Raw genomic sequence first — 17,938 nt, forward strand, 5'->3', positions numbered from 1 at the left:
GCCCGGGTCTGTAGTGATGCCTCTAGCCCTGCAATGCAGTGCCTTAGACCGCTGCGCCACTCGGGCCATTGTTTAGCTCTTTTAACGGAATGGAATTCTAGCATCATTGAATTTCATCACTCTGTACATGATAAATAAATCATGTTCACAAAAAAGCAGTATGTCATTTTGTACCATTTCAGCTCTAGAGGGGGTATGTTTACAAAGAGAATCATCTTAAATCATGGGAATTATTAATTATTTCTAAAACATTGGGTAATACAATTGATTCTGCATAAAACTGATTTTAATAGTTTAACTACATGCACACACAGCTCTGAAATGAGAGTTTAATTTTAGTTCTCTAGTTCTAATTTGTCTGATTTACTTTTGTGTACGTACATTTGATCCTTGCATGAAATGTGTAATCACTTTGAAATTTAATATTTATCTTGTTCTGTTGTTGTATGCCCAGTGGAATTAACGAGAATGTGCTATTTGTAGAAAAACATGCAACCTCACGAAACCACAGAAAGAAGTTTGAATTTGTTGTTACAGCAATGCTGATGCCTGTTTCATAAGAAATCACATAATGTTCTTGGTCATTAGAAAGTCAGCATTTGCATTCTATGATATAAACCATCACAGTTGTTTTCTAATTTATTTTACAATTGAATACTGAGAAAGACTGGGGACAGTGGGAGGGAAAACCCTTATCAATGATATGCCTCCTGTTTTGTATACATACAATATCTACATGCCTCCTCAAAAGCCAACGACACAACAACAATACTGATTACGCTGCTTGACACTGCTCTCAACAAAGAACAGCTTGCATCCCAATTGGCACCCTATTCCTTATATAGTGCACTGCTTTTGACCAGGGCCCATAGGGAATAGGGTGCCATTTGGGACATAGCCTATATTTTCAGAGGGATGATTTAGTTTATTCTCATGGTTGTAAGCACTGTCTTTGTTAGTCATTGAGAGCAGCCATCATACAAACTTCTCTATGAGGCTTTGATTCCCTTTTTGAATGTTAATGCTCAGGGGGCCTGTCTCAATATTCTGTCCAGCATCGGGTTTAAAGTAACTTTGTGCTCAAGCGTTTTACACCAACATCCATCAAAATTCAAATGTCTCAGGCTCCTCTTTGAACCCCACTCACACTGTTATGGTCAAATCATGCACACATAATAAACGTTTTAGGGGCTGCCCGTTTGCCAAGTCACCCATCCGTGTATTACAATTCAACAAAACAGTATTGCACTTATGAATAGAATACAAAATTAAAATTAAATAGATTTGTTGTTTACTTAGCTTGGGGATAATGTGAATCAGGAGCAGCATGTTAATTAAAAATAAGATCCTATACGCATTAGTCAGTCAACAATCTCTAATAACATGGGGATCTGTAATCGTGTGGCCCTTGGACAAAGAAGGGTCTAGCATCTAGATAAGCAACTTGTTAGAGTTCGATTAGTTGAAGCCATTTGCAAGCTGTCACAGTGCCAGGGCATGGCTTGGGCAGAAACTAGATCCAATACAGGAAGAAAATTAACTGGTTGGGTTTGTATAGCGGGGCAAGTCTTGCTATCACTTAAAATACCTGCCCTGAATGGGTGGAGGGGGTTCGCCCTCAAAGGTTGTTTTCTCTTGTGATTCATTCCTGTGCTCAGGAACTCCAGTGAGGAGTGTTCCTTGCTACTGTTCCAAAAGCTTCTGTTGTTGAAGGGATTTCTTGTTGATAGCCTGCAGTTTCATTTGGGCATCATCCCATACTGTACCATAAGGAAAATGCATATTTCCTGGAAACTCATATGAGCCTCCTCTGGATAAGGAGAGAGTCTTATGGGGCTGGTAGCAATGACTTCCAGGGAAATAATTGGAGAATAATACTGTTTTAATAGACTTGCCTGCCTGCCCATAATCACTTGGAAGAATCCAGTGCATTATATTAAATGGTAGGACTGAGGGAGTTTGATTCAACACTACAGTTGGAAACAGAGGAGGAAATTGGAGGGACATAACTAAAGCTCTCTCTTACAGCAGGTTTAATCATTCCCTTCCTAAAGTGACTAGTAATGCATGGAGTGCTTGTGATCCTAGGCCCATAATCACTTGGAAGAATCCAGTGCATGATATTAAATGGTAGGACTGAGGGAGTTTGATTCAACACTACAGTTGGAAACAGAGGAGGTAATTGGAAGGACATAATTAAAGCTCTCTCTTACAGCGGGTTTAATCATTCCCTTCCTAAAGTGACTAGTAATGCATGGGGTGCTTGTGATCCGGTGCCCTTTTCCTATGCTAAGTTAGCATTTTAAAAAATGCAAATTGCACAATGTGAAATGCAAAATATGTTAAGTCTGCAAAAATGGCCGTTAACCATTTTTGTGCTACAATGATGCATGCATAATATATAAGAAATTATACTAGTGCATTTGGTGTCAAATAGAAGAACACCCTGTTTCAGACATAATGTACATCTTTATGCAGGTGTGACTCATAAACAGTTTGACTTTGAGATTCATTTTGAAGCCTTATGGAACAAAAAGCCTTATAGAACAAAAATAAGTTGATGCTGGATAGTAAACAATGCCGAAGTAATTTCAAGGGTAGATCAAGAATCCCTCTAGAATACAGTATTTGGTCCAGACTTTTGTAATAAAAGTAAAAAAACGTCACATGCTACTCCTCAGTCCAATCAACCTTTAGTTTAAATGAGTGTAAAAGGTTTTTGAAGATAACTGAGGATATGCTTGTGATTATCCAGAGAGAGACAAATGCTGAAAGTAACCAACGTCTCCAAGGCTACTATGGGCAGCAGGCAATCCTTGGATTTATTGTATTTCCCTGTGGTAAAGCAACCACAGATGTTCCCCACACTGATATTCTGAGCTACCACTCAACAAGGCACCAGAAGACCTGTACATTAGCATATTTCATTAACATTAGTGGTAGTAACCCCAGGTAAAAAAATTTAAAAAACTAAATTAAGTGGACAAAGTGGGCATTGTTCTTCCCAAATATACTTTGCTGCACTTTTCCCACTTTGTTTCCAATGTTGTTACTCCATTAGTACCATAACGTGTCAAAATCCTTGTATTCTTCCTCTTTAGGTTCACATACACATTGGGGGAAGGGATGTGGTTACCATTGAGTAAAAGCTTTGTCATTCCACCTGCTGAGCTGGCAATCAACCCTTCAGCCAAGTGCAAGACTGATATGACTGTCATGGAAGATGCTGTGGATGTGAGGTGAGAGATTCAACTATTCCATATGTGTTTCATGAGATACTGGACGTTTTATAAGGAGTGATGATATTAGCTATGAATAATATCTTGAGGCTACATACCAGTATTTTAATTCCATTATAATCATCATTGAGTATCCTCTATATTGAAAGCATTTTGATTCCTAATACACTGTTCTGGAGAATGTAGCACTCGTTATAAGGTTGATGTCAGACATTGCAAGTGTTTCATTGATCATGATTCAAAGAGTAATGCAACACTAAAGTTGAGCAAGAAATCAATAAACGAGCAGCAAAAACAAAACTCATTTCGCAATGTAATACCAGAAAACATTGAATTGTTAAATGGTTCATAACATCTCCAACGGAAATGTACTCCTTGCACATAGATCTTTTTTGAAGTGCAGAAAAAGACGCATCCTAAATAATATTTTACATACTTCAACAAATGCAGCTTTCAAGCTATTTAGCCATAAACCTGATTGCATTCATTACGTGTGGGTAGTTTCATTATACAAATGGCATTTGGAGAAAATTATTTTTGTTAAAATGTGGGAAACACAAAATATAGTCACTGTGTATGCAAGGCATTTTTATTGCAATTTCACCTGGCTGCTCTTGATGAATCAGTTGAAACGGTTTCACATCACACATCCACCATTTGCTGAGTTCAAAGTTATCCTTTCTATCAGAGCTTTGAAATCCTTCCAGTAGATGGTCCTAACTGAGTCCTTGGCCTGCCTTAGTTGCTCTTGGTAAACATTTGCTTCTATCGTTTTTTAATTATAGGTATTTTATTATGATCTTTCACTTGAAAATGTCACATATTCTTGTAACAGAGGCTCACACCATCAGATATACTGTAGGTACAACAATGAGATTATTCAGCTGCATAATGATGTTTGGTGATATCGTTTTTAGCTATTCTGTCAGGAACAGGTATGACATACTGTATATTAGCGTTTTAGGGATTAATCAGATGAAATGTCCACCCTCTCGTCTCAGTCATCTTGTAACTGTTTTAGTCCTGATGGAATGTTCTATCCTGTTGAATTATTTTATAGATTTTTCAGTGTAAAGATGCATTTGTTTAAGATTCATCCTCAGGCGGTCAACTGGGCATGATTTGGTGTAGAAAAGCTTTGATATCAGGGGGAACAGTCAAGATTAGCATGCTCCTGATTTCATAAATGAAATATCCATATAGTATTATTGACAAACAACACAATCTCAAAATCAGTATTGATTGATAATATCACGTCAGTACATCCAAGCAGACCTTTTATTGAGTGATCATGAAAACGGGCTTTAGATTAGTTGGAGGATGGATTTTTAGCATTATATTAAATGGTAGGACTGAGGGAGTTTGATTCAACACTACAGTTGGAAACAGAGGAGGTAATTGGAGGGACATAACTAAAGCTCTCTCTTACAGCAGGTTTAATCATTCCCTTCCTAAAGTGACTAGTAATGCATGGAGTGCTTGTGATCCCAGGCCCATAATCACTTGGAAGAATCCAGTGCATGATATTAAATGGTAGGACTGAGGGAGTTTGATTCATATACATCCAAGCAGACCTTTTATTGAGTGATCATGAAACCGGGCTTTAGATTAGTTGGAGGATGGATTTTTAGCTTAAATACCATTAGGAAAAGGGCAGATTTTCCTTTGATTAATTTGTCTTTTGCAGAAGTTGATTAATCTTTAGACATTTGGATTATTCTCTGTGTAGCACTGAAATAGTTAGGAGTCTCTTTTTTTCCCAGCTGAGATCAGAATAGTTAATGATGTAGCCTATAGCATCTCCACATTTGTGCAACAGGCCAAATATAAGTGACTGGCTACAACAAAAACACTACTGTTCATGTCAAACAAACAATGAATATAATTGTGATACTGTGTATCCATTAAGTCTTGTTTCCCCAGCAGTAGACTACCACAGTCTTTTTTCTCCTAGTGCACCTTCTGTGTGAACATCTACCTTTTTACTGCAATAATGTGTACTATTCTCCCATATTATATCACTTTACACCCTACTTGTTTCCTGTGTTTTTCTATTCTATTTATCATTTGGCATCTTTCTTGAAAACTGAGTAAATAACCCCATGTCTTGTGATTGAGGATGTGATGAATGCTTGCGTTGAGTCCCCCCAGGTCAGTAGCACACACCGCAGCTACCTACCACCTCTAGATGCTGCTGATTTACTCAGCTTTGGAGCTGCGTGATCCCTCTGAGGCATGCTAGCTAGCTAGCCAAAAACCAACCGCCAACTTCAGTCTTGAAACGGTGCTGCAACTATTCAGACAATACTATTAAGCTAAATCAATAGTTCAATAGGGGAAAATGCTATACATTTTTTAAATTATTATAAATATTTACAAAATGTACAGGAGCTCTCTGTCTAGGCGACCTCACACTGCCATGGCCTGTCTCAGATCATTTCCTTTTATACCACAAATACATACAGCAACCTCTACCGCACACATTTAGGTTTTTCATTAAAAAATGATATTCGGAGGCTGTGTTCATCCCCAAGGACCTGGAGGAAACTCCCCACAGGCTGTTAGAAGCTGCACCTCAGCACTCAGCGCAAAGTTGCAGTGGGTAGGTTGGCTGATTGAGGGAGATACAAGGTCGAGCAATCTGAGTATCTCCTCTCGTGGGAGCCTGCATTTTGATGGATAGCCCTATTATTGTGAGATTCGGCAACAGCCTCAGGTTGATGCGAATATGCACATTTACAGTGCATTTGGAAAGTATTCAGACCCCTTCACTTTTTCCACATTTTGTTACGTAATAACCTTATTCTAAAATGGATTAAACATTTTTTTCCCCCATCATCAATCTACACACAATACCTCATAATAACAAAGCAAACATTTTTTTTATTTTTTATTTTTACGGAAATATCACATTTACCTAAGTGTTCAGACCTTTTACTCAGTACTTTGTTGAAGCACCTTTGGCAGCGATTACAGCCTCGAGTCTTCTTGGGTATGACGCTGCTACAAGTTTGGCACACCTGTATTTGGGGAGTTGCTCCAATTTTTCTCTGCAGATCCTCTCAAGCTCTGTCAGGTTGGATGGGGAGCATCGCTGTACAGCTATGTTCAGGTCTCTCCAGAGATGTTCGATCAGGTTCAAGTCCGGGCTCTGGCTGGGCCACTCAAGGACATTCAGAGACTTGTCCCGAAGCCACTCCTGCTTAGGGTCGTTGTCCTGTTGGAAGGTGAACCTTCACCCCAGTCTGAGGTCCTGAGCGCTCTGGAGCAGGTTTTCATCAAGGATCTCTCTGTACTTTGCTCCGTTCATCTTTCCCTCGATCCTGACTAGTCTCCCAGTCCCTGTCGCTGAAAACCATCCCCACAGCATGATGCTGCCACCACCGTACTTCATCGTAGGGATGGTATTTGCCAGGTGATGAGCGCTGCCTGGTTTTCTCCAGATGTGACGCTTGGCTTTCAGGCCAAAGAGTTCAATCTTGGTTTAATCAGACCGGAGAATCTTGTTTCTCATGGTCCGAGAGTCCTTTAGGTGCCTTTTGGCAAACTTCAAACGGGCTGTCATGTGCCTTTTACTGAGGAGTGGCTTCCGTCTGGCCACTCTACCATAAAGGCCTGATTGGTGGAGTGCTGCAGAGATGGTTGTCCTTCTGGAAGGTTATCCCATCTCCACAGAGGAACTCTGGAGCTCTGTCAGAGTGACCATCGGGTTCTTGGTCACATCCCTGACCAAGGCCCTTCTCCCCCGATTGCTCAGTTTGGTTGGGCGACCAGCTCTAGGAAGAGTCTTGGTGGTTCCAAACTTAGTCCATTTTATCATGTCAATCTTGGTGGGGCAAACCCCACAAAAATTGTGGGGATGCATGCCAGCAAAGCCACTACACAACACTAAACAATACATTAATTGCACTATAACGGTGACAAAGGGTGCCCACAAACTGTTAGGGCCTACATAAAGCTGTCCCTACAGCAGAGTCCCAACAGCAGTCCCAACACCTTACCACTGCTACACCTGGCTATCAGCAGAGCCTTGTCTGGCAGCGAAACAGTTCATTCAGCCTCATTTACTGCCTTTAAAAAAAACATAGCTGATATGGCTGACTTGCTTAAACAAATGTGGTTTCTACTGACAATTGAGATGTACAAACTATGGCATAAGGGGACCACAAGCGGATAAGAGGCAATCCGTAATTTTGTGAGTGAGCTAGGACGGACGTAGTCAATATAAAAAAAATTTCAGCACTTTTGAAATGTACAGAATTCAGAACATTGGCCGTTCTTACAGTGTTCTCCCTGTACACCAAGTCAGAACCGTAGGATAAATAAAGGGGGCATATAAGCAGACAATGAAAGCTCTTACAATATTCAATGATTACATTTCTCTAAAACAGGTTAAAGGCTACATGTGCACCACCAAGTCACAACAGTAGGTGAAATTAAGAGGGGAAAATAGACCAAATTATTAGGGTGAGGCACATGGGCTACTAACAGCTTACTATACACCATACACTTAGTATTACTTTCTTAACTACAGTATACATATCTCCCTGGCATATTACATCATTTATGCAGCAGCATACAATACATTTTTGGACTCACCTTGTTGTGCTTTGCTCACTTGAACAGGAAGGTGGTGTGGCAGTCCTTCGTGGGGAAATTTTGTCATCAAACTTTGTCATCAAAGTCTGGCATTCTCTGGATTTATGGTGCTTTCAAGACAACTGGGAACTCTGAAAAACAAGGTCGAATTATGATGACGTTAGTGATCTTCAGGTCGTAGCTCTAGAAAAAGGCCAGAGCGTATTTTCCAGATAGGATGGCGTATCGCTGCAGAATGCTGTGGTAGCCATGCTGGTTAAGTGTGCCTTGAATTCTAAATAAATCACACAGTTTCACCAGCAAAGCACCCCCACACCACCTCCTCCATGCTTCACGATGGGAACCACACATGCAGAGATCATCCGTTCACCTACTCTGCGTCTCAAAAAGGCACGGCGGTTGGAACCAAAAATCTCAAATTTGGACTCATCAGACCAAAGGACAGATTTCCACCGGTCTAATGTCCATCTCTTCTTCTTATTGGTGTCCTTTAGTAGTAGTTTCTTTGCAGCAATTCGACCATGAAGGCCTGATTCAAACAGTCTCCTCTGAACAGTTGATGTTGAGATGTGTCTGTTACTTGAACTCTGTGAAGCATGTATTTGGGCTGCAATTTCTGAGGCTGGTAACTCTAATGAACTTATCCTCTGCAGCAGAGGTAACTCTGGGTCTTCCTTTCCTGTAGCGGTCCTCATGAGAGCCAGTTTCATCATAGCTCTTGATGGTTTTTGCGACTGCACTTGAAGAAACGTTCAAAATTCTTGAAATGTTCCGGATTGACTGACCTTCATGTCTTACAGTAAGGATGGACTGTCGTTTCTCTTTGCTTATTTGTGCTGTTCTTGTCATAATATGGACTTGGTCTTTTACCAAATATTGCTATCTTCTGTATACCAACCCTACCTTGTCACAACACAACTGATTGGCTCAAACACACTAAGAAGGAAAGAAATTCCACAAATTAAGTTTTAACAAGGCACACCTGTTAATTGAAATGCATTCCAGGTGACTACCTCGTGAAGTTGGTTGAGAGAATGTCAAGAGTGTGCAAAGCTGTCATCAAGGCAAAGGGTGGCTACTTTGAAGAATCTCAAATATATAATAATTTTGATTTGTTTAACACTTTTTTGGTTACTACATGATTCCATATGTGTTATTTCATAGTTTTGATGTCTTCACTATTATTCTACAATGTAGAAAATAGTAAAAATAAAGAAGAACCCTGGAATGAGTAGGTGTGTCCAAACTTTTGACTGGTACTGTATATCATTAACACTTAGCTCTAAGTATAAGCAAGTGCAAGCAAACGATCTGCGATGAGGTAGGTCTATTCGCTCAGCACTTTCAAAATGGACACTGACAGATAGATGTTAGTTCAGATCAATTCAGCAAGTTGTTGAGGCCTTAACTTTACCCTTCTTTAAGTCACCACACACACAGAGAGAGAGAGAGAGAGAGAGAGAGAGAGAGAGAGAGAGAGAGAGAGAGAGAGAGAGAGAGAGAGAGAGAGAGAGAGAGAGAGAGAGAGAGAGAGAGAGAGAGAGAGAGAGAGAGAGAGAGAGAGAGAGAGAGAGAGAGAGAGAGAGAGAGAGAGATATTAGCCTACCATTTGAAGTATTTTATTAGGCCTATGTGGTTTAAAAAGGAAGGAATACGAGGATCCATGTTTAAAAAGGAAGGAATACGAGGATCCACGTTTATAGACAATATACCAATGCACAGACAGCGCATTGCGCTAACAAAAGAACACTCGCAATTTCAACTGGAATGACATGGGTCAGTTACTGAATTTTTTGTTGAAAGGAAATATTTGAATGGGAAGAGACTGTCAATGGCAAACATGGTTACGGACCCAACAACATTATATAGTATCCCCTCTTCATGAAGAAAAGCACATGAGCTAATTATAAAACAAGTAAGTAAGGAAGCAAAACAATGCATCATTCCAACATTGCCTAAAATTATGAATGAGATACTAATGAGAGAGACCTATATAAGCAATATAACAATTGAGATGTACAAACTATGGCATAAGGGAACGATGAGCGGATAAGAGGCTAGCCGTAATTTTGATTAAGACATTAATGAGCGAGCCAAGACTTACACAGTCAATATAACTATTTGTTCAGCACTTTTGAAATGGACAGCGACAGAGTTTAGAACATGGGCCGTTCTTACAATATTCTCCCTGTACACAAAGTCAGAACCCTAGGATAAGTTAACGGGGGCATATAAGCAGACAATGAAAGCTCAATATTCGATGATGACATTTCTCTAAAACACACTATAGGCCACATGTGCACCACCAAGTCAGAACAGTAGGCTAAATTCTGAGGGGGAGAGGAACTCTCGAGTGGCGCAGCGGTCTAAGGCACTGCATCTCAATGCTAGAGGTGTCACTACAGACCCTGGTTCGATTCCAGGCTGTATCACAATCCGGCCGTGATTGGGAGTCCCATAGGGTGGCGCACAATTGGCCCAACGTTGTCAGGTTTTGGCCGGGGTAGGCCTTCATTGTAAATAAGAATTTGTTCGTAACTGACTTGCCTAGTTAAATAAAGATTATAAAAAACACACATTCTTAGGGTGAGACAAATGGGCTTCTAACGGCTTACTACACTTAGTATTACTTTCTTAGCTACAGTATAAATATCTCCCTGGCATATTACATAATTTATGCAGCAGCATACAAGACATACACAATATATGCAAAAGTTGGTGGACACCCCTTCAAATTAGGGGATTCGGCTATTTAAGCCACACCCGTTGCTGACAGGTGTATAAAATCGAGCACACAGCCATGCAATCTCCATAGACAAACCGTGACTTTCAACATGGCACCTTTCCAACAAGTCAGTTCGTCAAATTTCTGCCCAGCTAGAGCTGCCCTGGTCAACTGTAAGTGCTCTTATTGTGAAGTGGAAACGTCTAGGAGCAACAACGGCGCAGCCGTGAAGTGGTAGGCCACACAAGCTTACAGAATGGGACTGCCAAGTGCCTAAGTGCATAGCGCGTACAAATCGTCTGTCATGGTTGCACAAGAACTGTTATTTGGGAGCTTCATGAAATGGGTTTCCATGGCCGAGCAGCCGCACACAAGCCTAAGATCACCATGCGCAATGCCAAGCGTCGGCTGGAGTGGTGTAAAGCTTGCCGCCATTGGACTCTGGAGGAGTGGAAACGCGTTCTATGGAGTGTTGAATCACGCTTCACCATCTGGCAGTCCGACGGACAAATCTGGGTTTAGCAGATGCCAGGAGAACGCTACCTGCCCGAATGCATAGTGGCAACTGTAAAGTTTGGTGGAGGAGGAATTATGGTCTGGGGCTGTTTTTCATGGTTCGGGCTAGGCCCCTTAGCTCCAGTGAAGGGAAATCTTAACGCTACAGCATACAATGTAGTTCTGTGCTTCCAAGTTTGTGGCAACAGTTTGGGGAAGGCCCTTTCCTGTTTCAGCATGACAATGCCCCATGCACAAAGCGAGGTCCATACAGAATTGGTTTGTCGAGATCAGTGTGGAAGAACTTGACTGGCCTGCACAGAGCCCTGACCTCAACCCCATCGAACACCTTTGGGATTAATTGGAACGCCGACTGCGAGCCAGGCCTAATCGCCCAACATCCGTGCCCGACCTCACTAATGGCTCTTGTGGCTGAATGGAAGCAAGTACCTGCAGCAATGTTCCAACATCTAGTGAAAATCCTTCTCAGAAGAGTGGAGGCTGTTATAGCAGCAAAGAGGGACCAAATCCATATTAATTCCCATGATTTTGTAATGAGATGTTCGACGAGCAGGTGTCCACATACATTTGGTCATGCAGTGTATTTTTGGACTGACCGTTGTTGTGCTCACTTGAACAGGAAGGTGGCGTGGCGGTCCTTCTTGTGGGCAAACTTTGTCATCAATGTCTGGAATTCTCTGGATTTATGGTGCTTTCAAGTCTACTGGGAACTCGAAAAAAACCAAGTTCTTATCATGATGTCAGTGATCTTCAGTCGGTGCTCTACAAAGAGAGCCGACTTTTAATTCCGAGTTGGATGACCGTTCAAAACGTATTTTCCAAGTGAGAGCACGTTTTTTTTCAGAGTTCCCAGTTGTCTTGAACACACTGAAGTCTGAGATTTCCCAGTTCCGAGTTTCCAGTTGTTTTGAATGCAGCAGAAGTCATACTGGATTGACAGCATGGCCAATGTATTCGACCTCTTCTGGCCCATAGTGTTGCGTGTGAATGTTTATAATTTTATGCTTGTAAAAGAGACCCTTTCAGACAGATGTTTTAAATCCTTAAACCCAGACTTGGACCACACACTGTCTCCACCGAATAGCAGGCAGGGGAAGCAAAATAGTGATTGCTTTGCGACGTTCGCCGTTAGCCACTGATTCCTTCCATACCAGTCATTGTTGAATTTGCGATTTCCGACTTGTTGTGTGATGTTTATGTCCAAAGGCCAGTGAGCACCGATACGTTTTATCTATAATTTCTCTTCACATGACAATGATTGAAAATGATTTGCCAGTAGATTTTCGACGTGATTCATGATGATGACTGCTTGCTTAGCTAGCTAGCTTGCTAGCTAAGATTTTGAAAGCATGATGTTGACATGCTCAGTCCAATCAAAGCTACGGTAGATATAACGTGATTTGACATCATTTTATCTGTGGCCAATGACCTTGAGCCTTTTTGGACGGGCACTTCTATTGTAAATCTATGGCAGCACCCAAGTGGGCTTGAACTGCCTAACTCTCCATTTAGATTCTGCAGCGACATAGTGTCCCCATGAGTGGCAGAACACTGAGCCAATCACAGTGCAACTTGAGAAGATTAACAACGCCTACGTGCTGTATCTTTGCAGTCTGCCCTTCCACCACAGAAAGCACTGAGCTAGGCTGAAACACCTGCATTTTGAAGCTGCCTAACTCAAGAAAGAGACCATGTTTGTATGCGGCTTTATTAACTCAAGGATTATTTATTTTTTACATTGTTTGCAAACTGATACGTGACACGAATTAATGCCAAAATAAAAACAGGCCAATTGTTGTTGTTATTATTATTAATTTTATTCGTTTTTTTGCTTAACTGGTGGGGCTCAATGACAGGTGATTGTTGTGCTAAACAGGGCTCATCTGGAAAAGAGACCTTGGTCTCAGCATTGACTCCCTGTCAAAATAAAGGTTAAACCATGTAGAGCTCAATCAGAGTATTCATGGATATGTGGAGTGATCTGCAGACTTGGAATCAAAATACTCACAACATACAGTGTGTCCTTCCATTTAAACTGTGACTCACCCATAATGTATAATGGAAGGCAAATTTCAGGGTAAAGAGAAGCAATTAGCCAGCCTGTATTTCTCAACGGCTAATGGCCTGAATGAATGCCTCTTCATTGTGCCTTTTCTGAATTATTAGCAGAGATGACTTTCCTATTGCTTAAAGGCCCAATGCAGCCTTCTTTATATCAATATCAAATCATTTCTGGGTAACAGTTAATTAGCTTACTGTAATAGATTTCCATTAAAATGGGCAAAAATTGCTTTTTAACACAAAAATATTTAGCAAACAAGAATTTTGCTAGGACTGTCTGGTAGTGGTCTGAGTGGGGAGAGGAAAACTGAAAACTATCTGTTAGTAGCAGAGAGGTTTGGATCTCTCTTTGTTATTGGTCTCTTAACCAATTTACTGAATGGTGAAACTCCCGCCCATGCAAACCTGCTCAGTGTAGATTGTAACTGTCAGGAAATAACACTGATAAAAATGTTCACACTTTGACAGTGTAAGTTTCATCAGCTGTTGTACAATATGGTACAAAACAAAGGAAAACATAATTTTGACTGCACTGGGCCTTTAAATGTTCTTGTTAATCATATCTATGATAGAAGGTTAGGGTAAATGGTCTCATCTTTCTATGAAGAAAGTGTTAAAATTTAAATGTACAGTGATAGTGTCTATTGAATACCACAAATGTAAAGTCTGGATTCAATCAAACATGCAGAGTGGAAATTGTGGAACTGTGGGAGAGATCACATACAGTTATTTTGCGTACTTAATACAAAAAAATTAATGAATCATAAAGGTAGCCTAAGTTCAATATAAAAATTAAACCCTCCAGAATTCTTTAAAATACATCATTATCTTTGTGACCTGTTGGGTTAGTTCTCCATAAATGTATAAAGACAATACCCACAGTCAATTATAAAATACAATTGGCTAGTTTGATAAAAATCAGTGACTCTGAAAGTTAATGAAATATCAAATATGTTTGTTTCAGGCAATCTCAGAGCAAGCATTCTGGGAGTGGGTGAGGGAGCAAATAAATGCTATTTGCAAAACAAGAGAGGCAATTCTTTCTTTCCCCTAGGCAAGGTTCATGGCAGGGTTATTATAAAAATACTCTGTTTATCATAGATATTTCACTTCAGTAGCATAGTGATTTAGCATCTTGAAAAGAAGAATGGACGTCCAAGCTTTGTTCTTCATCAACACTTTTTTTTATTCGTATGTCAATGTGATGATCTCTAATATTTGACCTTGCAAGTCTTTGAAATATTTCACATGAGACAAAACAGATGGCTTGAAGGAAGGTTATAGCAATGAAGGACATACTGTAAACAAAATGCTTTTCATCAAACACGTTGCTTTGAAACTCAGGTTGTGGCTGCTCTGCCTCGGACTGAACGAAATTCATCATAAAGTGAACAAATAAAAGATGCATTTGGATACAGAGTGCAAGCCAAGGTCAAATAAACAATCCTGCAGGCTCTGTTCATTCATTGCTAGGCACACACTCTTAATCTGGTGATGTAACAAGTTGCTGCAAAATTGAAAGAGTGCAAGATTTTTTCTTTCATCTCAGTGAAGGATTACAATGAACCCATTTTCAATCAAAAGACAATAAGCCATTTGATTGCTAGATACTGTGATGATTTAGTGCTGTGCTGAGGGGGGTGATTGTAATGTTTATGTTTGTGTTTTATTTTGCCAGAGAAGAGCTGATGATCTCCTCATCATTTGACAGTCTGGAGGTTTTACTGGACTCGTTTGGTCCGGTGCGTGACTGCTCAAAGGACAACGGTGGTTGTAGCCGAAACTTCCGCTGCATCTCTGACCGCAAGCTTGATTCCAGTGGATGTGTGGTGAGTGAGTCACTGTACTGCCTGGGGATGGCCCTCCTCTCAGAACCGCCTCTCTTTATTTCTGCTTAGCGGCCATGAAATTAATCAAGCACTTTCTATTTCATTCAACATCTGCCGATGGTTCCTACTTCCTATTAAAAAGGTGTGCTCCCAGTGTTTGTTGGTGTATCACTCTATATGGATAGGGCTAAATTGAAATGTTTCTTACAGAAGAAATATAAAAAGCATATGCAGCAGATTATGGGAAAATTATCAGACCAAAGGTGATGACACAACAGTTCACCTGACACAAGACTGAATCCAAACATTACATTGTTCATTTTATGTGCATTTTACATTTACTGTACTTTTCGCTGCATTTGTTGATAAAAAAATCGGAAAATATTCTGGATACATTCAGTACCATGATAAGAATATTCCTGGTAAATGTGGGGTAGGTGCAACATAAGACTAAGGAATTGCAAGGGTTTGAGTGAGATGACTAACTGGTGTATCCAAGTGGCCAAAGTGTGCATAGTTCCTAAGTAATTTCAATGAAGAGTCTTCAACTATAAGGTGCTTTTTTGAGCTCTCCTAGCTGTGCCGTTGAGGAACTACCACAGGCACGCTTGTAGTTATTTTGTTTGGAACACAACCCTGCATCCCTGCCATCACACAATTACTGTTGTTTTTTACACAGTCCATAAACGGTCCATTATAAATTGCAAGGTGGGCATCATTTGGGCTTCTATTGCCAACATGACTAGCTAAGTTATAAAATAAGATATTACAGTGTTAGACATTCACAATGCAATTCAGGGAAACGGATCTTAATGTTGGTGTGCATAGAAAGGAGTCATGAGTACATTCAGGTGTGCCGCGGCAAATTTTCTTTACTATAGACAAACAGGCTCATTCTCAACCCAGGGTATGACGACATGTTATCTTGTAACTGTACATCAAACATAGTGATCATAAACATTGACATTGTATTTGACATGAGTTTTATGATATGGAAACGTGACGTGCACATCCTGAAGTGCACATTTGGCTTACTTGTATGACATCAAAGTGGTATTTATTATAATCATCAACATCTCATCTTTCAAAATACATAGAGTCCTCTTAATTTACAGCATTTCCCTCACTCAGACAACAAAACATTTGCAAAAGTTGCCCAATTAGTGGGTGGGATGTGGGCAACTTCTTGTTGCGCGCGGTGCTCAATTTCAGAACAGCTGTCAGTCAAAATTCATACAGCGCTGTGAAGCGGAGTGACAGAGCTCTGACGTTATGTATAGTATGTTACTGTACAGCCACTACGTTCCAATTTAGGCATTCATCAGTGCCCAAATCTGCCATTTTCAACCCGTATACGGTTATGAGTATAAAGGGCTACTGCTTGATATCAGAATGAGAATGAGAAAATATGAATTTGGTTTATAAGTAGGATTGACTTTCAGATTAACAATGCCAAAGCTAAGGCACATTTTCTATGCATTTCAGTTCCAAATATCTGCACTGTATTGATAATATCACATTTGCATTATTTTTCCAAACGTGGCTGTCAAAATCCATTGGTTATCAGAACGGTCAGAATTGTCTCAAAACATTTGTTCGACATGGCTACCAACACTAATCCCATTCTCAAACTCAGCAGTGGGCTGTACAAAATGTCTAAACCAGTGTTGACCAAGATGTTTATGCAGGAAACTATTTCACACTTGAATGTTAATTATATATGAGCAGACACAATTATTTTAATCACCAACAAACATTCATAATTGTATCTGTCACAGTTAACAATTGCAATTTGAGCAGAGGCCATACTTGGATATCAATGTAAGTGTTCCTTCATAGCCTGGAGTCCCTAGCATAATCTGAAAATACATCAATTTTCTTCACCAATGCAATTAAGATTCCTAGTTGTTAGGCCTGACTTGGTTTGCTGTTCATTCAGAAAGAAATGCGTAAAAAATCACCTCATTTATATCTTTGAGTCTTGTTAATGCCACAGACCTGCTGCACAACAAAATTACATTTCCTTGCCAAGCAATTAGATTACGCACACAATTTATTGCCCCTGTTTGAGAGCATTTGCCTTCTGCTCTAATGGTGCTGGTGGTCAAACCTTGGTGAATGTAGCTGTCACAGAGTTCACAACCAACAGCCTGTGCACTCACTGACATTGTACTCTGTACCGTAGAGATGTACAAGACCTTTGACCTATCAGTGATTTCCAGTATCTAAAAGTCATGACTAAATATATTGATTTCTGACAAAATATTGAATATGTTTGACTTTTAAACACAGCCAAGAGCATTTCAATATCAGAGGGCAAACAAGAAATCAATGTCTTATGCGATGGAAATAATTCTTATATAGAATTGAATGATGACAGGAGCTCTATTGAGCTCTGTAGTAGACAGCAGTCTCAGGAGGTATTTTTTAACATGCACAAGCTTTATGAAATAGCTAGACCTTTGTCCCCAGTTTACGCAACTGCAAAATACATGAAATCATCAAATAATCATCTTATTTTCATTTTTTATTTGTTTTCTCCCTTAATGCAGTCATGAAACAAAAGCCCTCATCTTTTTAGCAACCGATAATAATAGATATCCATCATGCTGGTCTTTATTTCTAAACATTTACTAGTATACCTCATGCTGTTTTGGAGGAACCGTTTCAATTATTGTGATATAGATTCTTGTCTGTCTCACCCAGACCTACCGGAAGCTCTGGATTTATGGTTTATGGTAATTTAAGGTTTAATATGGACATACCATTCATAAACACACATTTACAAGCTTTTAATCATGGGTAACATGCACTGAAATCCGCAATAAGGAATCAATCTTTGCCTTTTTTTGTGTCCTACTAGTTCTTACTAAGCGTCCGTTCTTGTTACGGCAAGATATCCAGGATGCTCCCATCTGTGGTCCTCTGTAGCTCAATTGGTAGAGCATGGCGCTTGTAACACCAGGGTA

At 40.1% G+C, this 17,938-nt stretch overlaps 1 protein-coding gene across 9 annotated transcripts in view; it reads left to right on the forward strand.

The window, feature by feature from the left end:
* LOC121535208 (astrotactin-1) overlaps positions 1-17,938 on the forward strand; it is a 304,191-nt gene that overhangs the window by 113,718 nt on the left and 172,535 nt on the right. For all 9 annotated transcript variants that reach the window (XM_041842034.1, XM_041842037.1, XM_041842035.1 and 6 more), the window contains 2 exons: positions 3,102-3,239; positions 14,819-14,969. In XM_041842034.1, coding sequence (XP_041697968.1) covers positions 3,102-3,239; positions 14,819-14,969 — 289 coding nt within the window. The remainder of the gene's footprint in view (positions 1-3,101; positions 3,240-14,818; positions 14,970-17,938) is intronic.

This window comes from Coregonus clupeaformis, chromosome 21 (genome assembly GCF_020615455.1).
Source record: "Coregonus clupeaformis isolate EN_2021a chromosome 21, ASM2061545v1, whole genome shotgun sequence".
In the NCBI taxonomy this organism is placed as follows: Eukaryota; Metazoa; Chordata; class Actinopteri; order Salmoniformes; family Salmonidae; genus Coregonus; species Coregonus clupeaformis.